This window comes from Neomonachus schauinslandi, chromosome 6 (assembly GCF_002201575.2).
Source record: "Neomonachus schauinslandi chromosome 6, ASM220157v2, whole genome shotgun sequence".
NCBI classification, from domain to species: domain Eukaryota; kingdom Metazoa; phylum Chordata; class Mammalia; order Carnivora; family Phocidae; genus Neomonachus; species Neomonachus schauinslandi.
Genome location: NC_058408.1, coordinates 147125996 through 147153419, shown reverse-complemented (window position 1 = coordinate 147153419; position 27424 = coordinate 147125996). Strand labels below are relative to the sequence as shown.

Sequence of the window (27424 nt, the reverse complement as noted above, 5' to 3'; positions counted from 1 at the left end):
GTGTGTGTGTGTGTGTGTGTGTGTGTGTGTGTGTGTGTGTGTGTGTGAGAGAGAGAGCGAGCGAGCGAGCGAGGGATGTGCACACACACATGCATATGTATGCATTTACATCTAAGGGAAAGAAGGGAGCAAGGGCCAACCTGGAGCCCTCGGGAAGACGCCTGGGATTCTGTGCACATCGAGGGTGTTGTAACGGCGCTCTGCTGGTTTCTTTTGTTTTGTCTTGCTGGTTTGCCTCCTCCTTGGCGCTTTCAGCCTTTCACCCTGACACATCATTCATCACCTGGGGGTGGGCTCCAGAGGAAAATAATATACTCACGGCCTTTGCCCTTTCCTCCCATCTGGCCCCGCGTGGGGTCAGCCTGGGCGCACCCCCCCGCCGGCCTCTTGCCTGGCTGCGGCCTTGCCGGCGGCCTGGATCAGGGAGGCCCTGTCCTTCCCCTCTCTCCCTCCTGCCCGCACTTGGGCCCTCGGCCCTGCAGGCCGACTGCCGACTCGCTCCCTGTGGGGCCTTGGCACCTTCCTGACGCTCTGATGACAGTGGCGCACTGCCCCCCTCCCGGGGTGGTTGTGAGGGTTCAGCAGGACGGTCCCTGGGAAGAAGCTCGCCATAAATGCTTAGTAAACGTTAGCCCTGTCATCAGAGGCCCCACAGCTGCTAGCACACGAAAACGACCCCCCAGAAATGCTGACTTTGTTCCCGACCAAGACAAGAGTCCAGGGGACGACGGGGGGAATTGACGATAGCTCAACCTCGTGAGTCAGTTTCCTATCCGTGAAGAAATGTCTGGACTTCGGAGTGCTTTAGGGCAGAAGCCAGCCCTGCACATTCCCCGGGGGGCCCTCTTGGAGCCCTCGTTGTCCCAGGAGCCTTTGGCTGTTGGAATTGTTTTCAAGTAGCAGGTGAGGATGGCTGGTGGCTCTAGCTGGGTAGAAATTAGGTTGGGTTTCTGTTCTGAATTTCTGTAGCGTGTTGGGTAAGGGCACAGGCCTTGAACAGACAGAGCCGGGTTGAGCCTGGCCCTGCCGCTGCCCCTTCGGTGGGAGTTTGCTGAGTCAGCCTTGGGCTGTCCACACGTACACAGGGCTGATGGCAGAGCCCGTCCCTTGGGACGAGGTGCCGGCCCTGGGCATCCCCTCAGGTATATTAGTTCAGACCGCGTGGGCTTCTTGGGCCTTCTGGGTGCCCCTCGAGATGCGGGTGCTGTGTGTGCACATCCTGCCAAACACTTAAACAGTAACGAACAGAGGAGAAAAAATAGAAAGGGAAAAAATAAGCCTATCAGGAAATTAACAGTTATGTTGAGGTGTGTCCCTGAGAAAGTCAAAGGAAAGGAGACCCGCCCTGGCCAGCCCTTCCGGAGCCTGTGGTCAGGCCTCCCAAGTGGGAACCACATTCTGTCGGTGCTCGGATGCCTTGACTGGGCCATCTGCACGCTCCCTTCCACACGAGGTCGGTGTCGTGATTCCCATCCTGGCTCTAAGAGTGGAAATGACTCGTCCAGAATCGCTAAGCTAGAGAGCGCAGACGCTGCTGTCTGTTTGGTTGTGTGCTCAGGGCCATACACTTTCTACTGAAGATGGGGCTCCTTGACAGCCTCTCGTGGACCTCCCGGCACCTCTAGTGCCCTTTAAGGAAATGTCTCCCGGATTCCTGCTCCTGGCCTGGACTCTGGATTTCCTGCTGGCTGGGTTTGGCCTGGTTCTGGAGAACCCAGGACCCCCTCCCATGGTGCCCCATCCTTTAGCCCAGGAGCCCCTGCACTAGGGGTGCCTGGTCAGCAGAGACTGAGGAGTGCCTTGGGCTGGCGGCCACAGGCGTATAGAAGTCCAGTAAGCACAGCGCGGCCTCCCAGATCTGTGTACCCTCTGGCTCCCACGGTGGTCTCCGGTCGCCCCTCCCTGCAGCTCAGAGGAGCTGCTGTGAGAGGGATGGGACCTGCTCAGGTGACCCATGGGGCGCTGGGCAGAGCTGGGGCTCTGAGCCAGGTCCACTGGTCCAGCTGCTCTGGGATGCAAGCCCTGCCTTGCTGCAGTTTTGGATCTGGTTGGAGAGATGGAACCGGGAAGGGCACCTGGTGGGCAAGAGACCAGGGTGAGCCCCCCCATCCCCACCCCAAAGCGAAGCCAGTGCTGAGATGAAGCCCTCGGGTGAGGCATTCCTCTCATGGGGCCTCTGGGGCTCAGCACCAGGACCCCATGCGCAGCATCCCTGCTGCTCACCTTGGCTCCGTGGGTGGGGAGAGCCGGCCCAGAGAAGCGGAATGTGCCCGGGAATGTCCTGCCACACCCGGTGCCAGCAGGCGTGTCCATGGCCACCTGCCGTGCTCGGGCAAGCCGGGACATGCTGGGCCGCTGCCGCTCCTCGCCCCCACGGGGCTCTGGTGGCCAGCGCGGGCCCGCACCGCCCCTTCGCCCGGCGTGCCTGCGATTCAGCTCTCACCGTGAGTCCCGCCGCCGCTTCCTCCTGGGGCCGCAGCTTGGGCCCCTGCGCCTCCATCCTGGCGCAGCTGGGCACCGCGACGTGGTGTCGCAACCCCGCTGACTCGGCCCTGCGTGTGATCTCGTTTCATCGCCGTCACAGCCCCACAAGAGCGGTTTTATTTCCCCATTTCACAGATGGGGAAAGGGAAACAAGTTGCATAAGGAGCCGGAGGAGACCCCATCCTGGTGGCAGAGGCAGGGTTCCGCCCCAGCTGGGTCACCACTTGAGCCTTGTACCCAGTAGCCGACCCCACTCCTCCAGGCATCAAGGGTGCATGAGTGGAGGGCCTGCTGCCTGCCTGGGCCCACCAGAGCGCCCACGGGTGTGGGTGAGGGGGCTCCAGGATGGCGCGCACGGGGGGCCGGGGATGGTTGTAGCTGGGCTACAAGGGGAGAGAGAGGTTTGGGAAGGGGGTGATCCTGGCTGAGGGAGGGTATTTCCAGAGGGAGCTGAGTGGGCAGGGGGGCCGCAGGCGAGGCGGGAATGGAGCTGCCAGGAGCCGAAAACTGGGCCTTTGGCCCTGGCGTGAGGTGTTTGCTCTTCGTGAAGGCTCAGGGAGGAAAGTGCTGGGTCAGGTTTGAGCCATAATGAGCTGAGAGGCCCGTGAGGACATTCATGGGACCCACCAGGCCTGGAGCTTGGAACGGGGTCTGGCCTCAGGGTGGCCATTTGGGGCCACTGGGGCAGAGGAACAGTTCTGATTTGGATTTGGTGCCAGGCCTCAAGTCGCGTCAAAGCTGGTTGGGTGCAGCGGCTTTTCAGGGCAGGGTGGGGACACCCCGGGCCCAGGCTGGATGACTTTCTCATTGCGCAGATGGGCCCGGAGCCGGCAGGACTTTCCCAGGACACACCTGGTGTGTGGCGGGCTGGAGCCAGAAGCCAGGTGCCTGCATCCCCATCAGACGCATCTTGGGTTACACTGCCCTTGGAGTATGTTTGTTGTCTCCTGCCTTTTGCAGCCGGCTGTGAGGCCCAGAGCCAGCAAGGGCGACCCTTGGGAACCACCCCTTCCACCCCTTCCCAGAACAGAGGGCAGATGGAGGCCCAGAGCCGGGCAGGGTTGGCCCGAGGCCCTCCTGAGTGGCACCTAGACTTCGTTTCTGCTGCCCCTACCGGAGACCATTCTCCTACCTGCAGCACCTTCCCGGGGAGCCGTCGCCCTTGGACTCTTGGCCTTTGACCAAGTCACAGAGCTGGGAGGGGACCCATGTCACCTGCCATGGCCAGCTATGTAGTCAGTGAGGAGCCTCTCTGGGTTTGGGGAGGGAGCCCACCTTTGTGCTGCAAAAGTGAGCAGAGCTGGACACTTTGTACACGTCTTCTGGAGCCTCTTCTCAGGCAGCTTGGCAGAGCAGGGCACCCCTGCTTTGGGGCTCCACCACATCCCTGCTCCCCAAGCCTGCCCTCCCACTCTGGCTATGTAGACAGGTGCCGAGTGTGAGGAGAGCCAGTGCTGTCTGTGACCCGTTGGGATGCTGGCTCCTGGGAGTGAACAGGGAGGGGTATGGGTACCCACTGGGAAGCCAGGCTCATCCTAAGATGGGGAGCACTTTGTCACCTGAAAGGGGCAGCCCGTGAGGAGCTTCTGGATGACGTCGCTTCTGCAGTTTTCCATGTGAGGCCTGTTTGAGCGGATAAATCAGGTAGTCATGTTCCTGCAATGTTTGCTCACCTTTCTCATGGTTTAGATTTTATTGTGGGGGCTGGGGGTGGGGGTGGAGAAGAGGTCTCCCCCTACCAAATCGGAAGGAAGTATGGCTGAATTTGACACTTTGAACTTCATCTCTGCTTCTCCTCTCTTTGCCAGATGTAGAAACATGATGGCAGCTGGAAACGGGGGGCTCCAGCGCACACACCACGATCGTGGACGCCTGGCCCAAATGTCCTCAGGTCCCCTCACTCGGTGCCAGGGCTGTCGCAGGCACGAGGGGCCATTCCTCCCCACCCCCTCCGGGCAAACACACAGCCTCCTCCTAGCGCCCCCCGCGGGCAGGGCTGGGCAGCTGCTCGAGTGGCTGACACAGGCCCAACTGCACGGGGTTGGCGGCGTCCGAGAGATGGGCCTTGTTCCAGGAGAGCCAGGGTTTGGGGCACAGAGCAGCCCCCAGCCCCACCTTGGGGTTGCCCACCAACCCTGGCCGCGCTCCCCCATGGAGCAGGAAGCCCCAGACCAGCCTCTGCTGGGAGGGGGGGGGCAGGGAGCCACGCGCACCCCTGCGGCGGTGAGAGGTTTTCCAGGGATCCCCCCCCGCCCAGCGGTGTTCCGTGAAAGCGCCCACCAGCCTGGTGAGCACGCCCACGCGCTGCCCGCCCACACGCAGATGTCTGGCACATGTGTGGCGCACTCGCCAGTTCGGGGCTGGCACTTCCTGATGTTTTCACATCCGGTTCTTGTATGAACCTCAGATTTAATTTGGTGATTATTAAGTGTAGGAACTCAGGGCTGGTAGGGGCTTTTTTTTTTCCTGCACGGTTGTGCAAAGTGCAGTTTTCAAAAATGTACAAGCCTCGTTCCTGCCAATAAGGAAAGTCAAAAAGAAATTTGATGGAGAAACATCAAAATGATTTAATGGAGAGATGGGGGGGACCTCCTTTTTTTGAAAAGGGAAGTGACCACTTGAATAAGATTTTGGCCTGTGGATCATCCTTCTCTTAATTTCTAACTTAGTGTGTATCCTCCTCTTAAACACACACGCACACGCATACATACTGTAATTTTTGGTAGTTACCTTCACGTGTTCAAAAATTAAAATAATAGTGGAAAGTCTTGCCTTCAGGTTAACTGCTACTTTGTTTCTTGTGATCCTTCTAGAACTCCTTTGTGTAAATAGAAGCAAATAAGAATTTTCTTATTTTATTCTCCTCTCTTATACAAAAGATAACTGCTATATCTACTTTTCTGCACTTTACTCTCTTAAATGACAGACCCTGGAGGTGTTTCCATGTCAGAAACGAGCTGCAAGGTGTTCCGTCCTGTGGATGTGGCCTGTCTTTCCCAGGCCCCCCTGCCAGGCCCCCGAGTCTGTGCAGGCGTATTCAGCGGTGAGCTGCAGGACTCCTGCGTCCTTTCAGACATGGCAGGTGGATCCTCTGGGGGATGCACTCCACTAGGAGGGCTGCTGGGCCACAGGTTGCATGTGTGTGTCGCCTTGAGGATGTGGCCCAGGTGACGTTGTAGGAGCCGCCCACCCTCATGGGTTCTGCAGGTGGCCCGTGTCCCCACCGACACACACTGGTCACACTCGGGTTTTGCCAAGTGGATGGGTGACATATGGTCTCTCTGTGTCAGTTCGCCTTTCTGTTAGCAGTCAAGCCTCTGTTCTTCATCTTTTTGAAAGCTGTTCGGATGTCCTGAGCTGTGTTCATTCGTCCTTCTAAAAAAGTTGAGTTATTGGTCTTTTTCTTCTTAATGGTGTATTAGGGAGATTAGTTTTTGCCTGTGATATGAGTTACAGATCTTGATCTCTGATTTGTTCTTTGTCTTTGACTTTGCTTTTGCCATTCTTTAGCAGCTTTATTGAGATACAATTCACATGCTGTACACTTCACTCATTTAAAGTGTACAAGTTCAGGGGCATCTGGCGTGTGACTCTTGATCTCAGGGGTGTAAGTTAGAGCCCCATGTTGGGTGTAGAGATTAAAAATGCGTTTAAAAAATAAATTAAAAATAAAATCTTAAAAAAAATTAAAGTGTACAAGTCTAGTGGTTTTGATATATTCCTGAATTTCTGTATTCCCATCAGTGTGCCAGTGGGTCACTGCAACCCATCTTAAAACACTTCATCACCCCCAAAAGAAGCCCCGTATCCCCCAGTCAGTTCCCATCACCCTCAGCCGCCCCCAGCCTTGGGCAACCTGTATTTGACACTCTGGACCGAAAGTCGCCCGTTCTGGACTTTCTGTGTAACTGGGATCATGCGGCATGTGGTCTTCTGCGTGGCTTCTTCACTCAGCCTGGTGTTTCCAAGGTCCCTTCTGTGGCAGCAGGTGTCAGGGCTTCTCCCTTCTGTGGCTGGATAGTATTCCGTCATCCATACAGACTGCGTCTTACTGATGTGTTCATTGGTCGGTGGACAGTGCAGGTGTTTCCACTTTGGGGACAAGATGACCGAAGTCACTGTGAACCCCTGTGCACACGTTTCTGTGTGGACATGTCTTTGTTTCTCTTGGGTGTGTGCCTAGGGGTGGAATTGCTGGGTTGCGTGGTAACCTGTGTTTCACATTTTGAGCAACTGCCAGACTCAAAGTTTTCCAAAGTGACTGTACAATTTTACGTTCCCTCCAGTGCTTGTGGCATTTTTTTGACCTTTGTGTGTTTTTATCAAATTTACTATTTTATGGGTCTAGATGTTGAGTTTTAGAGAGGCCTCTTTATCCCAAGATTATAAAGGGATTCTCCCGTGTTTCTAGGGCTCATATTGCAATCTTTGGTCCGTGTGGATGGACTTCATCGTGTATATGGCATGAGTGTGGAGCCCACTTTTCTTTTTTCTTTGTTAATGGCCCCCCATTTATCTCAACACCAGCGACGAAAATTCCATCTTTTGCTCTGTGCTTTGAGATTCCACCTGCACGGTGTACTGAGCTGGGTCTCTTAGTCTCTGTGTCCTCACGTGGTAGGGTACTCTTAGTTATTAAGGCTTTCTTGTATGTCTTGGCATCTGGTAGAGACTCCTCACTGTTCCATACAGTTTTCCTGATTAATCTCTCCTGTTGTTTCCCATTAAAAACTTGAGAATCACTTTGTTTGAAGATGGTGGGGGAGTGCTGTTGATATTTTAGATTGGGATTGTATTCAGCTTAGGAATTCACTTGGGGAGAATTTACAGAATTTTTGAGGTTGAGTCTTCCCGTCTGCAACACACTGTGTCATTCTGTTTTGTTCAAGCCTGCGTTTATGTTCTTGATGGTTTTCTTCGTATGATTTTTACCAGTTTTTCTGTTTCTGTTCCTAGAGATTTTACCTTTTGTGTCACTGCCGTGTCTTCTTGCTCCTGAAAGCAGGTTTGGATTAAAAAGGGCAGTTGGGGGGCGCCTGGGTGGCTCAGTTGGTGAAGCGTCTGCCTTCGGCTCAGGTCATGATCCCAGAGTCCTGGGATCAAGTCCTACGTCAGGCTCCCTGCTCCATGGGGAGTCTGCTTCTCCCTCTGCCCCCACCCTGCTCTCGTGCTCTCTCTCACACTCTCTCTCTCCCTCAAATAAATAAAAATTTTTTATTTTATTATTATTTTTTTTAAGATTTTATTTGTTTATTTGACAGAGAGAGACACAGTGAGAGAGGGAACATAAGCAGGGGGAGTGGGGGAGGGAGAAGCAGGCTTCCCGCCGAGCAGGGAGCCCGATGTGGGGCCCGATCCCAGGACCCTGGGACCGTGACCTGAGCCGAAGGCAGACGCTTAACGACTGAGCCCCCCAGGCGCCCCTCAAGTAAATAAAAATTAAAAAAAAAAAAGGGCAGTTGGATTTGACCACCCGTAGTATAGATTCTGTTCCAAAAGCTGAGGCCCCTGACGCCTTCGCTGTGCAGTGCTGTGTCCCCAGAGTGCCCTGGGCACACCCGCTGGGCCTGAGCACAGTGTGGCGGGGGGGCGAAGGGGGGAGGTGGGAGGAGCTCAGGTTTGCCAAGCACCTTCGTTGGCCTCCTTGGTGCTCTCATTGCAGTCAGTTCTCCAAACAATGCTATGACTTTGGGGCTCTTCTTAGCCTCCTGGTACAAATGAGAAACTGAGACTCAGAAGTTTAATGATTTGCCAAGGTCCCACAGAGGGCACACGGGAGCTGGGATTCCAGCCCGGGCTTGTCTAGCCCTTTCTGGGTCACCGTCCTGCCTGAGGATCAGATGTTCTCCTGACCACAGCCTGGAAGTCAGAGGTCTGGTTGCACATCAACTAGCCATGCAAATGGGGGCAAGTCTCATCCCTGGTCTTGACCTCAGTCTGCCAGTCTGCAAAATACAGTTGTTAAACTGGTTGACAATTTACTCATTTTTCCAAAAAGGATCCTCTTTCTCCGGAAGCCACTATTTGGAACAGAGACACGGAGTTGCAAGGGCCCCGATATTCTGTAGTCCTGGCTCCCTGTGCCCCGATGTGACCCAGCTCCAGGCAGCTGGACAGAAACCATGCCCACCATGCCCTCCGAGGGCCCCCCTTCCATGCCCCCCAATCCTGCTGCTGTAGAAGCTGTCCCCCAACACCTCATGCATCCCAGCAGCCTGTTAAACCTTGGCCCCCTGCCAGAGCCCTTGTGTGCTTTGGAAAGGTCCCTGGACTTTTGTTAGGCAAGGAATTCTCCTTACCCCAACCCGAGAGCGAGGTGGTTTCACAAGTCCTGTCCTGAGTGTGTGCTGGCTGGGATGCACGCCGCAGAAACAGAATGTTTGTTTTCTGATTGCCTGAGTGCTGGAAGGCCCTTTCGCATTGGCTTCCACACCTTCTGTGTCCAGGCAGGCCATCTGCCCCCCTGGGGGCCCGGTGCAGAAACCATGTCTGTCACAGTGTGGCCTGGTGGCGCGGAGAGGCACCATTCAGAGGGCTTGCCGGGCTCTGGCCACCAAGGCCTGTTCTTGCCCACCGTACCCTGGGGACCTCCGGGCTGCACAGGCACACCAGCCAAGCCAGTGGGACGAACCAGGTGGGTCCTTCCTTCTCATCCCCCAAGGCTGCCCTGAGCACCTACTGTGAGCCGGTGCCCGGGCCAGGCAGTGGGGTGGAGGGTCAGGACTTGCTCAGGGCTAGGCACGGTGCACACAGGCTCGCGGATGGCTTTCAGAGGGGGCGATGCAAAGTTGGGTTTTGGACGGTCAGGTAGAGAGGTGCCCAGCAAACATGTGTGGACTCCGCAGAAGTAAGTTGAGGAAGCGGTGGCCCAGGAAGCCAGGGACATCCTAGTAACTGCCCAGGGCCATCATTATGCCCCAAAGATAGTCCCTGGCCCTCTGGGCTGTTTGATTCTAGAACCTGTGATCTGGAGGAGAGCCCCGGGTAGCCAGTGCCAAATCAGCAGGGCTCCCTGGGCCCCAGAGGCTCCCCTTTTCAGGGCCTGTCTGGGTTTCCCTTGTTTCTGTGGGCGGAGAAACAGTCCAGGCTCAAAAAGGCTGCCTCTTGTGGAGTCCAAAGGTAAGCATTTCACAGAAGTGGGCTGGGTTGACACAGGCCTGGGCGAACAGCTGACCCACCCCGTGCAGGAAGTGGGGCTGGCTGTAGCAGGGGCATGGTGACGAGGTGCCCAGAGCGGGGCGCCAGCCTGTACAGGCGGCCGCCATCTCCAGCCCCGGCCTGTCACCACAACCCCCCACAGCGCTGATCCAGGGCAGCCTTGGGAGAAGCAGCCCCCGCACCTGACTCCTCGGGCCCCAGGGGCTTCCTCTGAGAGAGCTGGCCTTCACGCAAAATTCACATTTGCCAGAGAGGGATTCACGGTCGGCCCAGCGTGTGCTGGGACCTTTCTCTCTTCTCTGAGATACTAAAAAAAAAAAACCAACAACAAAAAATAAGACCCACCCCAGGAAACCTCATGTTTTCTCTTCTTGGTTGTTTCTGTGCCAACTTCCAGCATAAATGAGACTTAGAAAATTTCCAGGCCGCTAGCCATTCTCGTGGCCTGGTGTTCTCTTGATACTTGGAGAGTTCTGTCTCGTCACAGTGTTTGGGGAGGAAATGCCTCTGCCTGGCCAGAGCCCTGGGCCCAGCAACTTCCAGCAGAGCAGCTGCAAGGCTCCAGGCAGCTCAGGCCAGGACGGTACCGGGTCTGACCGTCCTGACTTGTTGAGTTGGGCTTCTTTATGCCCAACTTTATACGGGAGGTAGCTCCCTCAAAATGTGTAACATGAAGAGATTTGTAAAGTTGGATTGAAAAGAGGGGGGACAGCCTTCAATGGAGGAAAAGCCAAGTGTGCTTGTCTAGAAGACCAGCGGCCAAAGCCGGAGTGGAGCGCTCTGCCACAGCTCTTGTCTGGGAAGGGGTGTGCCTTGGGGGTTGGGGGGCATGTCTTGTCTCAGTTCGATGCTAAGGGCAGCTCTGTGGGGGCACCATGCTCAGGACGCAGAACGTCCAGGGAGAGGGGCCCCAGCAACCACAGCTCCCCAGCAAACAGCAGGTGGCTGGCTCCCGGCTGCCGGGCTCCTGCGGGACTCAGCAGTCCGCCTCTGGCCAGGACCTGCATTGCTGTTCTGGAAAGTCAGCAGTGGAGGAGTCAGACGTGGGCCCAGTTCCTCCAACTCCAGAAGCTCCCTCCCGAGCTGCTCCACCACGTGCGCTAGGTTCAGGGCATGGGGGTGGGGGGGCGGGTGCCCAGGGAGATGGGAACGAGGAGAACAGCCTGCCCCCTTCAGGGTAGGACGGTCAGGAGAAAGGGGACCCTTGTCCTTGTCTGTGGGCTGCCTCCACCCCTTCCTCCAGGGGGACTCTGGCATCCCCGAACCCTTCTCGGGGGAAGTCTGTTGTTTCCCTACCCCCAGCTTTATGCTCTGTGTCTTCATTGATTAAGCCTGTGGTGCAATTCAGCTAGTAGACGATTCTGGATTCCCTTCCTTGTGCTTCTCCAGGCTGACATCAGAGCAATAACACTAGAGGAGGGCAGGAGCTTGTGGGCCCAAGTTGGCACGTGCAGCAAGATGGGGCTGAGTGTCTATTGAGTTAACTTGAGTTTCCGGGGGAGGGGGTATTTTTTTAGCTTGCAGCCCCAGGCACAGGTGCGCCTCCATCTGGAGGGACTGTGACCTTCCTGGACCCTTCACAGTGTGGGTGGGGGAGACTGGGCATAGAGAAGGGAGCTGGGCCTGGCTCTTGAGGTGCTGTCGCTGCTCAGGGTCTGATGGGCCTCCGTCCTCAAGGAGGACCACACAGACTTCCACTGGGGGTGCACTGCGGAAGGTGAGGACCTTTGTCTCTGTCCCCAGGGCCTCCCACCCAGGAGGATGTAGGAATGTGGAAGGGGGGCTTGTTGCTCCTGACTGGGAAAGCCCGGGGGTACAGTTGGGGTGGGCTGGAATGTGCTGGCTAGAGCTGAGGTCTGGCGGGTCTGATGGGAACATCTTGACATTTAGGGGCTCCTTTTGGAAGTCACCCCAGATTCTAGGCCTGGGGTGCTGAACAATGTTTTCAGCCACTAGCCTGAGGCCACGATGGCTCCTTCTGATCTTGGTTACCTGAGCGGGCCTGTGCCCAAGTGGGTGGTCCATCCCTGGGCCAGGGCTGGGCCTCAGGAGAGCAGAGTTTGGGGTGGGGGACTGTTTGTCCTGGAGCAATCATTTCACCATGGAATGATGTGTTCACGTGGTGCTTTGAACTCGTTAGCAGCTTTCCCCAGACATTTTTGAGGGCACGCAGGCTTCTGGGCTTCCAGCAGGCCCGAGCAGCGTTCTGCGGGAGCCAGGCTTCTGGGGAGGGTGAGCTGCCAGGAGAGGCTAGGCAGGACCCTGTCCCCAGGGCGTGGTGGGCATCGGGTAGCCCTAGGCCCTGGGTGTCGGTGCGGGGTAGGCTCACCGGGGATGGAGTCTGGGCGGGACACACACTGCCCCATTGTGTCGGTCACATTCCTCCCTGGCAGGTGGGGCTTGCCACCAGCTGGGGCATTCAGCAGGCTGGTCTTGGTTTTTCCTCTGGCTGAAACGGCTGAGTTTTGAGTCAACAAAGTTTTCAAGGTGACATTGGCTTTGCAGTCAAGGAGCAGGTGCCTTTGAGGACTTTTGGGGGGGTGGGGTTCAGTGACAGCCTGGGGTCTGCTTGTGACAACATTCACCAACCAGACCTGGCAGCTTCTTGTCCTGATGCAAAGCAGAAAGGACCCAGTTATTCCAGACAGCTGCACCTGGGGCCACCCCTTATTTGGCAGGTGAGCTGAGGTCCATAGCTTTGAGGGTCTTGTCTGAAGCCTTGGTACTCATTGGTGGCAGAGTCCAGGTCTGGGATAGCCTGTCTGACCTCAGCTCTCTTCAGGGAATACTTCAGGCAAAAGCAGGAGGGTCCCAGCAAACTGGGGTCCCCAGCGTCCTGCTGCTGGTGTGGCTAATGTTTAACATGATTAGTGCCCAGACACAGACTGTCACATTTGCCATAAAGTCAGACACAGTCCTCCACCCCCACCCACCTGCTCCTTTAACCCCCGAGGTCGGTCTGGGTGGGGCCGTCTGAGCAGCCAGGGGAAGGGAATGCAGGCTCGGGAGCGTTTCCCGCTCAGCTTTATGCCGGCGCTTCCCACTGTTGCCGTGTTAGAGCTCGCGGTGGGGGTCCCGCACCCCGAGGTGAACAGACGTGGCTGATCCCCAGGGGCATTCCCTGTGACCCCTTCGTAGCACATCTGGCTTACGTTGGACATTATTATTTTATACTTGATCTTAGCCAAAAGGCCGAGAAGCGATGGACATTATTATTTTATAACAGGACTCATGTCGCCACTCACGGCAGACCACAGCTCCTCTAGGGTGAAGAGGCTGACTGCTCAGCCACGTGGGGGTGCCGGATCGGGCTCCCCGGGCACCAGGGCTCCACGACACTTCCTGCCCAGGGCAGCCGGGGACACAGGCTGAGGTGGGGGGTTGACGACCCTGTCCGGGTAAGGCCATCCGCCCACCTTCTCGCATCCTGGCTCAGGTCTAGGCAGATAAGAGAGTGGCTGGGAGGCAGAAGGGGCCCCAGAGACCCTCCCATTGGGGGCCAAGAGTCAGGTCGTGTTCTGATTTGGGAGCCGCCTCCAGCCCTCCACTGTGGTGGGGAACGGAATGTGCACTGTGCGGACGGAGGCCTTGCTGAACCCCACGGTGGCCCCGGACCGGGGGACTGGAGGGCCGCCAGGCTGCCGGGGCCATGACCTGGGCTTCCGCCAGGCCTGGGCCAGCCTCGCAGGTCTCATCGGTGGCCCGGCCCTTCTCTCTTCAATCCTAGTGCTCTCTCCCAGAGCCGGCCAGCCCCCCAGCCTTCACCTTTCTCAGTTAATCAAAAGGTTCCAAGAAAAGCAAACCCGAGACCAGTTTGCTCTGGAGCGTTCAGGAACAATGAGCGTGCACACGGCAGCATAGCCACCTTCGTCCGGAGAGAGCGGCTTTTCTTCTCCGTTTGCTGAGCCTGTTTCAGCAGCCTGTTTGCCATGACAGCTGGTGGTCATCTTCATTTCAGAGTGACCTGTGAACGCCGCAGCCTGCGAAAGGACCAGGGCCCTCGGGACGGGCCTGTGACCTCGGCGCTCCAGGTCCCCGCCCCGCTCCCCCATGTGTGCTGTCTGTGCTTGCGGGGAAGCAGCTGGAGCCCAAAGGCCTCTCTTCTGTCCTCCAGCACATCTCTCCCCTCAGGTCCCCTTTGAAAGGGACGGCATTGCTGCTGGTCCTGCGGGGGGGTCCCCAGGGCGAGGCTGTGGGCACCCCTAGCCGTCACAACCCTCTGTCCCGATTTTTGCTCTGTTGTGAAAGCAGGCGTTTAACCTAACCCACTTGTGCACAGTGCTGGGCCTGCCCCCTCTCTAGAACGGGTGTCCCCAAGCACCCTTGGGTCCTGTTTGAGCTGCGCCTGCCACTCAGGGAGGCCCCAGGCTGCCTCCTTCCCCAGGCTGGCCCCACAGAGCCAGCACTTGGTGGGCAGCCACCATTTCCCACTGGGCCCTCAAAGAGCCCTACAGAAAGGTAGGGAACATTATTTGCCTCTTAATAGGTGAGGCAGCCGAGGCCAGGGTGACTGAGGGGTCTGCTTGAGGCCCCCAGCTGGTGAGCCCAGCCTCCCACCTGCAGAGCTGCGACATCCACCACCGAGTGCCTGTTGAGGGCACAGGGGCCTGACCCTCACTAGAGAGTCGGTGTCTCCAGGCGGGGCTCAGGCTCACATGGGAACCAGCTCTCTGGATGGCTGGGATGTCAGCGCTACCCTCCTGGCCCCATCTCCCACTCCTGGTCATGGTGAGGGGGTCGGTGGGCCTTACACCCCTCTGTGCAGCTCTGCAGCCTGATGAGGTTTCCCTTCGGTCTGGAAATTCACTCCGGCAGTGTTCTTTCTAAGGCCGCAGAGCCTTCGCCTTCCCTTGTCTGAAAAGACGTGCTTTATGGAACTGTTATCATGGGGAATTCGGATTACCTGTGCTTCATTTCAACTCAACAGTATGACAAGGAGTCGTCGTTTTGCTGATTTTTTGCATGCATCCTAAAGTGTTTTCTGTAGATGGAAATTCTAGAAGCGAAATTGCCCGCTGAAGGGAGGTGGTGCGTTTCTGTCAGCCCACCCCTTAGAAGGGTGGTCTGCGCAGGGTTTGGAGCCTGGCCTTCCTACCGCAGCTTCCCTTCGACTGGGCGGCGTCAAGCTCAGGCTCTTTCCTAATTTGTGGGTCACTGGATTTTGCGTCTGTTAACCCAGTGTTCATTGACTGGGGCAGATTTCTTCCTGCCGACCTGCCAATGGCCCCTCTTCTTGCCCAGATGATGGAGGAGGCCGGGCTCTGGTGGGCTGCCACTGCCCAGCAGACCCATCGCCACATAGCCCCAGGGGCTGCAGCCAGCCGTCTGCAGTGTGCGGCCCTTGGGTTCGGGACGGGCATGGGACCCTCAGTGACCGGTGTGTCTGTCTCCCCACAGAACTGTCAGACCTTCAGCAGCCTCAGCTGCCTGAGCGCGGGGATGGAGGACTGCAGCCCGCACAGCCCCTTCGCCCTCCACGTCAGCAGCACCAGGTCCTGGACCGCCTTGCTCTCGGCCTCGGCCTCCAGCCTGGGGGGCAGGACCCCCGCCGGGACCCCGGTCCCCGAGCCTCTGCCCCCGGCCTTCGACGACCAGCTGGCCTGCAAGGAGGAGCAGTGCTGTGAGGAGTCGGGCGGCTGCGCCCTGGCCGAGGGCTGTGCCAGGAGTTGGGGGCCGGCCTCAGCCTGGCGGGACCGCGGGGCAGCCGGCAACAGCCCCTGCTCCCTGGACGGCGAGTTGGACATCGAACAGATAGAGAACAACTGAGGGGCGGTGGGGAGCCCCTGTCCCGGGCCTGACTTGCGCTCCCTGGGGGCGGTGGGTGCCGGCGAGCGAGCGCAGTGGCCCCCGGAGAGGCTGGCCCGCCTGCCTGCCTGCCCCTCCCCAGCACGCGGCCGCGGCCATGGCGCCCCCGGAGCCCGACAGCAGCTTCCCGGTCTGGGCCCCTTCCCCCTGTTCCTGGCCGGCCACCCCCTCTGCTGGGTGCCTCGCTGGGGTCCCACAGGGTCTGCTGCCCGGCGCGCGACTGCCGGCGGGGCTGCTGGGGGCGGGCTTGTGCTCAGGTCCACCCGGCCTCCTGCTCAGGTTCATTTCGGGGGGTCGGCCCCACAGCTTCTTTCGCTCCGTTGTATTCCGTGCCTTCTCTCCCAGGTCTCCCTGCTTCAGGCTTGGGAAGGTTCGGGAGACGCTTTCCTCTGTAGTAACATCAGAACCGTTTGGCCTTAATTCCAAGTGCGGGATACAGAGGCCCTGGGGTGCCGGGGGGCTCTCCGTGTCGGAACTCTGGGGGCCTGGGGAACAGCTTGGGCTGCTCGTTAGAGGCGTCTGCGTTGGGTAGACGTGGGTGGATCTGTTGGCTGAAAAGACAGAACTGCTTGCCGCTTGGGCAGGGTTGGCACATGGTGGCCATTCTCTGCGGCGAACCTGTCACTGCGTGATTAGCTTGATTCCGGTGAGTGGGGAGAGGTCACCAGTAACAGGCAACCTCTTGAAAATGCCCTCAGGAGGCAGGAGCTGTGAGCAGGTACATGCACCCAGGCCCTGTGCACATTTCGGGGCTGGAGGAGGTCTGTTGGCTGCTCTGGGGGCCTGCAAGACCCCCGCAGTATTCTCAGCACATTTGCGCTGGTCGGTGGGACTGCGGGCTTTAATCTGGGTGTACCGTCCACCTCCAGACGAGCACCCCTGCTGGTCAGCCGGGGGAGCAGGTTGCCTACCACTGCGTCCCCAGCTCCTCGCACCCCTGCGGACTCCCCGCCCCCCCCACCAACGCCCCTCCCGACCCCCTGAGGTTTCGCTCTCAGGAAGCCCGACTGGCAGACACCCCACACGGGCTCTGCTCTCTTGGAGTCTGGCTTGTAGCGAACTTGGCATCTTCGGCAGACAGTAGCAATTGGGTCCTTTCCCCATGGGGCTAAAAATAACTGGTGTATTCTCTTGAGTTTGCTGACACGTAACAAAGGCACGTTCGTAGTCTCTCTGCTTTTGCTCATTTTTTGTGGACAGCGAACGCCTCTCTTCCACAGCGTGAGTACGAATGGTTCTCACCCTCTTTCCCCAAAAGAAGGACCCTGTTTGGGAAACTCTACTTACACCTTCACTGTTTTACTCGATCAAAAGTATGGTGCTCAAGTTCTGATTTATAGGGTGGTGTTTCTTAAAAATCAACCATCAGATGCTTGTAGAGAAAATCTCAACTCCATAGCCCTCCCAGATTGTGTTCAAAGCCTCAGGTCAGATAGCATCATGGTTGTGTGGGCACATGGCAGGTCCTGGGGCCAGAACCAGTTACCCTTCTGTGGCTCCCACCAAAGGCATGTCCCCTCAGGGCCCTGGAGAGACAAAGCAGGGAGCTGGTTGCTCTGGGTAGACCTGCCATCTTGCCTGATCCCCACACAATGGGTCATGGAGGACATGTCTTCTTAGAACAGACCCGGAGGAGGCTGGGGTCGTTGTTGGGTGACGTCTGGCAGCATTATGAATTTGGAGCACACACTGGTGCCTCGTGTCTTCAGAAAGCCTGGGGTGGGCAGTCCCGGCACCCAGCCCACACCAAGAGTGGCCACAGTGGCCTCTAAAGCAGTCCTTCCTGTGGAAGGAGAGGCGGGGCCCCATCTCCTGGTCCAGGCCACAGAGAGGGACCGAGAGCTGAGCCAGAGGGGCCTAAGCGGTGACCCCCAGCAGCCTCTCCTCAGAGTCACCTGGGGAGGCACACGGTAGTGGGTGTGTGTCACAGGGCTATGGGGCAGGTGACCTGCCTTCAGACCCTGCCCGGCAACCTCCCCCCTTCTCAGGCCTGGTGGCAAGGAAGGCCAAGCCTTCCTGCCGCCTCCCAAGCGGGTCCCATCGACCCACAAACCCAGTCCCAGGGCACTTTCGGGCAGAAGGTACCCCAGCGCAAGGCAGAGTTTGGCCCTCCAGCATCCTCAGGCCCCTCTTTGCTGTCCTCACTCCCACTGAAGCTCCTAGCCCAAGCCCCCAGCAGCAGCAGTCGGGGAAGAGGATGGCCATTGTCCCTTCTGCTCAGAGAAAGAAATGCCCTTCGGTCGTTTCGTGTTCACCTTTGATTGGAGAGCGCCGACCCCATGTGGCAGGTGCCACCCCACTGTCCAGGGAGGCGTGTCCGTGCTCCGCCCTGCTGACGCCAGGACTTCTGGTCTGGAGGCTCTTGGAGGGAGGCTCACCCAGGGGCTCCCTCCGACCGCGCGCGGCTGTCCCCGTGCGGCCGTGGGCGGGCTGGCAGGCTCACCGTGCAGGAGCCCCACCGTCGTCCAGGCTCTGCCCCTCCTAGGGGATGCCCGGGAGCTCCTGCCTCTCAAGGGAGACCCAGGATGTTCTGAGCCAGGAGGGAGGGCTGAACCAAGCCGCCTGCCTGCCCGCGACCCTGAAGGACAAACGCAGGGTCGTGGCTCCAGGAGAGCGGGGTGGGGAGGAGAGTCCCTGGCGCGTGCATCCCTACCTACTCCAGAAGGAGTATGTTCTATGGCCCCAGGACTGACCGGAGCCGCTGTCTGCCCGCAGGGGCCGGGCAGGGCCGGGCGGGGCCGGGGTCAGGGCCGTAGCCTCACCGTTTACCACAAACCCTCTTGCCTTACTCGCGGTGGAGGCCGGGGCCCGGTGTGGGGCCTGCGGGCAGACACAACATCTGGGCCACGGGGGCGCTTGTGCCGATCATCCATAGATTTTCGTTCTCGGAAAGCCTTACTTGTCATCAAAATGTTTGTAGCAGGAAAGTTTTGCGAATTTGTACGCGCAAAGAAAATTTAAATAAAGGAAAGGTCCACACTGAAAAGGAAACAAACCCAAATGTTCAGATGGGTCTCCTAGTGCAGGGGTGGTGTGCGAGCTCCCTGCTCTGGCTGAGGCTGCCCGGGGGCGGGGGGGCCGGGGGGGGGGCGTTCGGGGCACGGCCGCTCTGAGCGAGCTTCCGTGGTATTTCAGACCCAGCCCTGGGCGCTCTGCCGAGGGCCCGGCCTGAGCCTCCGTGTCTGCCCGTGAGCTTAGAGTCACGTGCTGTCCGTGGCCTTGGGGCCGTTCCCCGAACGATGACCGCTTCGGGCCTGGGCCCTGGGCGTGAGCAGTGCCCCAGGGCCTGGGGCTCGGCCGGCCGCTTTGCGGCCCCCCCCCCCCCCCCCCAGGTAGTGAGCCGCATCTTGCCACATCCGCACAGTTGGTCAAACCCTTCCCATTGGCTCCAGTCAGAGAAAACATCGCCTCATCTTTAAAGAGAAAAAATCATGAAAACCCCCCACCCCAGACCACAGCAGAGATCCCGTAGCCTAGGTAGGATAGTCTGATCTTCTAGCATAGTCTCTTTGGCAAACAAGTTGTGTTTTCAGTGCGTGGGGGAGATGTCCCGGGCTCGGGGACAGCGCGTGGGCTGACGTGGGGGCTGCAGGAAGTGAGGCGGCCGGAGCGAGTCGCGTTGGGCCCGCGCCGCCCCCTCCGCCCGCGGCTGCCTGGCCTCCCGCGCGGGCCATGACTGTCCTGCACCAGAGCCGCTCTAGTCTCTCAGGAATTTGCTTGTTACTCTTACTGGTGTAAATAAAGCTTCCTGGTTCAGTACCCAGCCTCTGGGAGCCTGCTGTGTGGTCTGTCGGCGGCTCCCCCACTCCGTCCATGGGAGCAGTAGCTCTGGGTTGGCGGGGGGCAGAGTCCGGGCCCTTCTGTCCCCTCCGAGCCTCGGGGTCGGGTCTGTAAGATGGGGCGAGCAGACATCTCAGAACTGTCCCAAGGCTCGGAGGCGGGAGGTGGAGCGAGCCACTGTGAGCAGGAGGGCTGGCCATGGCCCCAGCCGTGGTCACGGGGGAGCCCTTCTAGAGCACGGTCCGAGCCGCCCGGCCCCCAGAGCGATGCGTGTGCGCACACGGGTGCGTGTCTGCAGGTGGAGGGGCTGGGCCGACCTCCAGCTGGGAGCCAGGGACCCCCGGACAGCAGAGCGGAGACGCCCGCTACGTGTGACCTCCGAGTCAGGCGTGGTAGAGGAGTCCACCTTCCGCAGAGCCTGCACGAGTCACCGGCGGGGCCCTCCGCAGCGCTGTGTGCCCCACGGAAGGCCTGGCCTGGCGCCCTGCAGCCCACCCCCCTCCCGGCTAGGCGCGTCCCCCACCAGGGCAGCATGGCTCCCACTTGCAAGGCTCCCGGCCGGGGCCAGGGGCCCCGTGTTCCCAGCCGGACCCACGTGGGCTCCGCGGCACACGGTCCCTGGGCCTGGCCCTCCAGATCACCGCCCCTGGCTAACCAAGCTCCGGAGAGTCAGGACATTTGCAGCCTTGAGGACAGGCTTGAGAGGCTTGTTTAAATTTCTAGCCCAGCGTTTGCTCACAAAATCGGACCACAGAGTTTTCGCCTCGAACATCCACTAGGTCCTGAGGATGCCCCTCCGGGCATGAGGCCCCAAAGCACTGTGTTTGGACGCTTCTTGTGCGTTGGGTTTCTTTTCAGCAGCCCCCGTTCCAGGATGGTGCAGAACACCGAATTCACGACCCAGGTGACACAAGGCTGCTGTGGCTGAATCCTGGGGGGGTGGGGAGCCCCTCAGCCCCTCCCTAGGCATCCTTGCACGGCCAAGGCCCAGGGACCCGGGGGCTCCGCCTCCTGTTCCCCGCGCAAGCGGCCCTAGACAGACGTCCAGCCCCCCTCAGCGGCGGTCCCCGGCTGGGCCCCAGCCTCCAGCTCGGCCTGGGCCCAGCCATGGCCACCCCGCTCCCCACCCTGTGCCTCCCCCAGTGGCGGGGGAAGGACGCTGCCCCCCGAGCCGCTGTGCCTTACAGATTTGCTCGAAAGCACGACTCTGCCCTGGGCACCGGCGCCGGGCCTGCGGGGCGGCACGCGGCCCTCCGCCGTCTGACAGGTCCGGCCGCGGGTCTGCGGACCCCGGCGCCAGGCCGGCCCACGCCTGCACCCGATGGTAGGCAGCGCGCTGACCGAGCGGCTTCTGCGGACGTGGGCAGGTTGGAACACCTGCGGGGCTTACGCGAGAGTCCGTGCCCCAAACCTCCAGCACCACAGCGGACTTGGACGGTCCAGAGAGTGTTAAAAACATTCCTCCTGGAAAGAAGGCCGAAAGGAAATGCCCCTCAACAGCAACAGAGGTCAGACTCTGAGTGACTTTTGGTTTCCTTTTATACCAATATATTTACCATCTAACTGGGGAACTTTTGAGAGAGAGAAAGGGACGCCCTCGGGATAATCACGCCGAGGTGGGAGGTGGTGCCACGAGCCCCCAGGAGGCAGGCACGTGTGTCCCGCCCTCTGTCCCCACCTCTGCGCCCCTTTCCACCCAGGAGGGGCAGAGTTGGCCCCGCAGGAAGGCCCAGGCCTTTGGAGGGGCCTTATTCCCCGCCCCCGACCTGGAGGAGGAGAGGAGCACTGAAGTCTCCCAGGGCCCGTGATGGGCGTGCGTGCCTGGTGTTGAGGCTCGGACTCCGGGCCCGGCTCCCAGCCTCCGGTCGCGTTCATCTGTCCTCCCGGTGCCAAGCTACCTCCTCCCTCTCTCGGGGAAGTTTGGGTGGGGCTGCCATTGCCCTGCCTCAGGGTCACCTGGGAATTCCGTGGGATCCGGATCCAGCCAGCCCTGGACTTGGCAATGAGGTGAGACATAAACTCTCTTGCTGCATGATTAACCCAGGTGGAATCGGGTTTTCACCGGTGGCATGTGGATGCTTGCGTTGGAAGGTCTGGGGGCTGTAGGTGAAGCCCTTGAAGACCCTGCAAGACTGTCCTCCCCTCTGCACCCCGTCTGTCCCTCCCCCTCCCAGACGTGGCTGGGCCGGTGGCCGCCAGAGCCTGGGATGTCCTGCTGGGCAGCGTGGCAGGGCCCAGGCCGCTGCCTCACTCCAGGGCTCTGCCGGAAGGGCCCACGGAGCCAAGCTGGCCTGTTCCCTGGGCTCGGAGGGTCTGTTTCTTAGCGGCAGGCCTGGTGCACCTCCTGACCGCAGACAGGTAACTAGGCCCCTGGCGGCCCTGAACTCCAGCCCCATCCACGGCCAACGGCTCCGTCAGTCCGTGGCTTGGGAACTGCTCCCACCTGGGGAAGGAGGGTCGGCTGCAGGTGGACCGCGGGCAGCTGGAAGGACCCTGGAAGGGAGGGAGGCCCCCCTTCTCCCTTCCGGGCAGAGGGAGAGTGGCAGCAGGACGGGTCGTCAGACCCAGCCAGGTGACAGGACATCCTGGCGTGGCCTGGTCCCCCGCAGGGCTCTGTGCGTGCCTGTTCAGGAAACAAGGCCCCCCTTTTACAGTCAAGGCAGCTGAAGCTTGTAGAGGGCGCCCCCCGTGCTAGGGCTGAATGGACCTCAGTCCCTAAGGACATTTCATCTCCAGAGGGGGGCTGCCAGTGTGCCAGGCTCACCAAGAAAGCCACGGCCGCCGGGCCACCACAGGCCACCCCCCCCGGAAGGACTGTAGGAGGGACTAGAAAGGACATGGGATGTGGGGTCAGACCGTGGTCAGAGTCTCAGCTCTGCCCTTAACCAGCTGTCAGCCCGTGGGCGGGTCCTCTGTCCACAGCTCTACTTCCGTGTCTGTAAAACAGGGAGAGTGTGGACGTCCACTCTGCTGAACCCATGGCCCCGGGGGCGGCACGTTTTCCGGCCAGACCCAGCAGACGTCTGCGCCGCCCCCCACCCAGAGCTGTCCCTTGGACACCTGTCCCCCTCCTGCGAGGCAGCTGGTCCGTGGACAGACAACAGGAGCCTGCTGCCTCTGGGCGGTGGGGGCGCTGCCCGGGCCGCAAGCTCCAGCCGGGACAGCCCGCGAGGGCAGCCCGTGAAAGAGAAAGAGGAAAACCAAGGACCCGCAAGACAACCTGACCGGAACGTGGCAGGCCCGTCTCCTTGACGCTGCCCTCCAAGCCCTGGCGTGCTGAGCCCACCGCGGCCCGCTGATCTCCTAACAAGCTGTGATGAGGGGAATCCAAGGAGCAGGCGATTTGCCTGTTTCCCAGCCAACAGGCCACACGCCCTCCTCCCCCACCCGCCACGGACACCAGCCCCGCCGGTGGCCTCTCCTCCTGATGAAAAGACTTGGCCACTGGGTCCTCTTAATCCTGATTTAATGGTGGCCGGCCCGCCTGGGGACAGCACAGCCCCCGCGGGCCCGGGGCTCTGGTGCCAGGGCAACTCGGGCGGGACTCAGGGTCCAGCCTTTTATCTCCTGCCTTCGCTTGGTGGAAACCCTGTTATGGAGGACCCAGGGCTTCTTTCATGTGTGGTTGTCGCCCAAGACTCATCAGGGACTTCTGGATTGATTTGAGGAGAAACAGAGCAATCAAGTGATCTGTTCCGCTGACTGATTCTGAAACCTGAAACCCTGGGCTCGAGTGAATTCTGGAAGCCTGTGGCTCACCACCACCCTCCGCAGGGCAGCCCGGGAGAGCCAGCCAACATTCGCCCGGGGCCTGCTTGTCCCTGGTGGGGCCGAAGGCAGCCCGCTGTCCCCTCAGGGCCTCCGTTCTCCCGGAGGGGCTGGGGCAGCTCGGGTATCTGGAGCCCCGGCCCTCTGCTGCTCAGTGGCTCAAGTGCGTGGCAGCACCAGGCCACTGCTGGGGCCTGCACACCCCCACCCCACCCCAGGCATCAAAGTCTGAGTCAGAGGCCGAGTCGGGTCAGGGCAGTTTATTTAATAGTCGTTGCCCCTGCCGACGTGGGGCATGACACACTCAAGTCTACCAAGTTAGGGCCCCGGAAGCACCCTCTGGGCCCGCAGCCTTGACCCCCGCGGTTACAATTCCTGCTTTGAAGGACAGCCGTCTTCAGTGCCCCGGGAGCTGCCCCAGCCTCGGGCTCCAAGGTGCTTTTTGGGGTAGGAGAGGGAGGGGGTGCCCAGTGGCCACTCTGACTCTGGGTGGGGGCCAGGAGGCGGGCGGGGGCTTGCTGGGCAGTCCCAGGGAGGCTGGCTCAGCCCCCAGGGCCGCATGGACGGAGCAGGAAGCCCCCGCCTTCCCCAGGTTCCTCCGTCAAATGCACAGAATGAGTGATAGAGGGGCAGGGGGGTAAAGGTCCCTCAGTCCAGTTAGCGGGGATGTTCACAGGGCCAGGTGGCTGGAGGGTGTTCCCGCAGAGTGTTCCCGGAAGCACCCAGGGGTCTGTCCCACCCTCGGACTTCACTGGGGCGAGAGGACAGGCCACCCGGGGAGCAACAACTCCCCAGGAGTCAGGGGGGAAGCAGGGGCACCTGGCCCAGGCACGGGGCGGGCGGGGGGAGGCGCGAGGCTGGGGGCCGCCCCACAAGGCTCGTCACTTGATGGCATGCTGCAGCAGCAAGTCCACGGCCTCTGCCAGGTTGTCCACGTACCCGTCAGCCTTCACTTCCGGATGCTGCTCGTCACTCGGCCTGGAGAGCAGGGCCACAGGTTAGACTGTCTGTGACCCCTCTGAAGCCTCTTTCTCCCCCACATCTTAGCACAGGCCTGGCCGGCCTTCAGGAAGCCTCCAGATCCTTCCGTGCCCTGTTACCAGATCCCCCAACTCCCCGTCTCAGCCACCCCCAGTCAGGGCGCACACACCCCCTCCTGTTCTCTCCACCTGGTCACCTCTCCAAACCCCTTCCACCCGAAGCCTGCTCAGGGCCCCACGGAGGGGTCCTTGCTGCCAGTGGAAAGGTCACATTCCTGACAGCAGGGCCATGAGCTTGACCTTGCTCTGAGTGCCTTCCCATGCAAACCCCAGGGGTCCACATGCCAACCGGTCCCTGTCCTCCAAGGTTGCTCCCACACGATAGAGGGGGTGCTCCTGGCAAAGTAGCTCTCTGGCTGGGTGGGATTTGCGGGGCTACAACTGTCCAAAGCCCCAGATATTTCCTGAGGTAAGTGAGGCCACGCCATAAAGGTGAGCAGCTATGGGGCCCATGCGGCACCAAGGGCACCCCAACGTGGGGGCTCCTGGAGGAGAGGCTGTGGACTGAGTCCTGAGGTAGAGCAGGGCTCCCGGTGAGCATGTGGGAGGGAACTGGAGTCCTGGCCACAGGAGGCACCTGGGGTGGGCTCCTAGGGACATCCCACAAGTCTTCAACACTTGTGGGAAGGGCTGGGACCTCGTCCCCCAGGCTGTTGCAACACAAGGGGCTCAGTGCACGGGGATCCTCACCACCACCCACTGGGCCCGCAACTCGAGCAAGAATAGCTCTCCTGTCGGTGCAGGTATTTTAAGGGATTGTTTCACTCTTTCAATCACAGACACAATCCAGTGACCGTGGGAATTTAAGATATGTAATCCCACAGCAGCACTGAAATACGTACTTGTCACTATCAAAATGTTATATAGGGCGTGGCCACTTTCGCAAATTGTGTGTCGGCACCTACTTGTGACCCACCAGTTTCACTCCCAGGTACGCACATAACAAAAATGCATCAGCATGTTCACCAAAAGACACGTACTAGAATGTTCCAAGCAGGCTTGGCGATAACAGCACAAAGGGGAAACTGCACAAATGTCCATCAACAGCGGATGGAGAAACACGCATTAGAACACCACGACAATCCTACTCAGAGGGAGTTACTCTCCGCGCTGCAGTGTGCGCGGGTCCGGAACCCCAGCTGGACGACCCATTTATGCCAAGTTCAGGAACAGGCACAACCAGTCTCTACATGGTTACTTCTCAGGGGAACGTGATCGGGGGTGCTGGCAATGTTCTGTGCTTTTGCACAACCCTCAAACTGCTGTAAAAAGAAAGGAATATGCACTACTCAGCTCACAAAGCCTCAAGCAGCTACTCCCTGGGCCTCTACCCCGCAGTCTTGCAGACCTCTGGTTCTGGCCACCTGCCATCCACGAGCATCTCCATTTTCGTCCACCCAGGATGGCGCTCATGCCTCCCAGCTGCCCGGGCTTCTGTGCACAGCCCTTCCTGCAGGTCGTTCCTCATCCTTGGGAAGCCAGCGCTCCCCACTCAGGCCCTCCCGGTGTGCAGAAGCATCCGGTGGGCGCTGCTGGCCATGCCTGGCTCCAGAGTGTGCAGCGTCCCCGCCACCCAGGCCCCGGGGCGGGGAGGGGACGGGATTCTCCTCGGGCAGCTCTGACCGCAGGGCTCAGCAAGCTGGGCACGCAGGCGTGCGGGAGGGGCCAAGAGAGACGGAGGCAGAGCCCCCAAACAGGCTGTAAACACAACCCCGGCGAACTGTTGGCCTCAGTTTCCCCATCTGTGCCTTGAGGATAAGCGTGGCTCCACCCTCTACCCACCATGTGACCTCGGGCAAACACCTGACACCTCTGTGTCTTGGCGTCCCTGTCTCTAACGCATGCTCGGGCTCTGGCGAGGAGCAGGTGGGGGGGGTTCAGTAGCGTTACCTCAACCACTGAGAGCCCGGATGCCGTCGGGGAGCACACTGTGTGCCGGGGCTGGGCCGGCAGGGAGACAGAGTGGTGGCCCGGCCTTGGGCCCTGCCCTGGGCACACAGGCTGGCGGGGGGACAGGCCTTAGTAGATGGGGCACAGGGAAGTCAAAGAGGGGGGCTGTGTGGAGTGGGAGGGGCAGGCAGGCTGGGACCAGAACCCCGGCGGGGGGGATGTCCCGACAGCCGGAGTCCAGCAGTCCCCACGCCTGAGGGCACAGCTCCAGGTCCCTGCAGGGAGTGGCCGGCGGGAGGCCAGGCCCCCGGGCCGGTGTCACTGCTCCCCTGCTTCCAAGCAGAAGGAAGACCCCCGGTCTCCCCTCTCGCTCGGCCTGTGTGCACGGGTCTTGAGTCTTGCACCACCCTGGAGGTGCCCTTTGGGGGCTCCCTTGGCTATCCCTGGGGCCCAGGGGCCGCTCCAAAGCCAAAGCCCCACTTGCCAACGAGGCGGGGGTGCCCAGCCCTTTGCCTATGAGGGGGTTGTTGGGGCCAGTGGGTCGGCCAGGCAGCCTTCAGGTCGTGCCCGGGCAGGTGCTGACCCCCCAGCCCCTGCTCTGTGCCCCAACCCCCGTTCCTATGGCATTCCCAGCTTTCACCCCAAAAAGCGAGGTCTGCGTGACAGCTCCAAGGAACCAAACTTCTCAGAGCAAACCCCACCCGGCTCATCCTCCAAGTCCCTGCATGGCTGGCCCGGGCCCCCCTCCTCAGACCCCGGCCCCAGGCCCCTGGGCCAGGCTTACCTAAGTTCAGTCAAATGAACTCGACCCTGAGAGGGAACAAGAGATCCGCCCAGGAAAGAAGATGCTCTGTAATGAGCTGCTCGCCAGCCTCGCTCGGCGCACGGCACCTAGCCGAATGGCGTACCCGGCTAATTATGTTTAATTACATATCATTTAAATTCAAGAATCCATTAAAAGAAAGGATTGCATTAGCAGCAAGTCGGTGTTTGCCAACACACAGAGGAAATCACGGACTTTCATGTCTTAATTACGTGACGCTGCCGTGGGCTGTGGCTCGGGAGCCGGGGTACCAGGAGGGGACTGGCCCAACAGCAGACTGGTGGGAGAGGGTCCTGCTCGGCGCCGGCCGGTGACCCGGGCCCTGCAGGGCCTCAGAGACACCACACTGCGGAGGCCGAACCCGGAGACCCGGCAAGGATGTGCCCTCGGCAGTGGGGACAGAGCAGAGAGGGCGACGGAGAAAGGGGCCGAGAGACCCCTCGGGCCTTGAGCAGGACGTGGGGGGACGAAGGGGGATGAAGGGGGAGAAGAGCACAGCCAGGCAGTGACGGCAGGATGGGTTTGTGGGACAGATGGACAGAGGGACCCAGACAGATGCACACACACAGAGGAAGAGGAGGAGGGAGCAGAAACTGAGTCAGAGAGAGACAGAGAGAGAGAGAGGAAAGAGCAAAACAAAGAAGGTGTGAGAGAGCGGGGGGGGGGGGGGGGGGGG

At 60.0% G+C, this 27424-nt stretch overlaps 2 protein-coding genes across 5 annotated transcripts in view; one reads left to right on the top strand and one right to left on the bottom strand.

The window, feature by feature from the left end:
* The window catches only part of FAM53B (family with sequence similarity 53 member B), a 120278-nt gene extending 101070 nt beyond the window's left edge, over positions 1-19208 (top strand). For all 3 annotated transcript variants that reach the window (XM_021703872.2, XM_021703871.2, XM_021703870.2), the window contains exon 5: positions 15040-19208. In XM_021703872.2, the coding sequence (XP_021559547.1) occupies positions 15040-15408 (369 nt within the window). In that variant the 3' untranslated portion in view covers positions 15409-19208. The remainder of the gene's footprint in view (positions 1-15039) is intronic.
* A 4032-nt stretch (positions 19209-23240) lies between these two features.
* Positions 23241-27424, bottom strand: part of LOC110592716 (phospholysine phosphohistidine inorganic pyrophosphate phosphatase) — a 120646-nt gene continuing 116462 nt past the window's right edge. For both annotated transcript variants that reach the window (XM_021703803.1, XM_044916621.1), the window contains one exon: positions 23241-23973. In XM_021703803.1, coding sequence (XP_021559478.1) covers positions 23877-23973 — 97 coding nt within the window. In that variant the 3' untranslated portion in view covers positions 23241-23876. The remainder of the gene's footprint in view (positions 23974-27424) is intronic.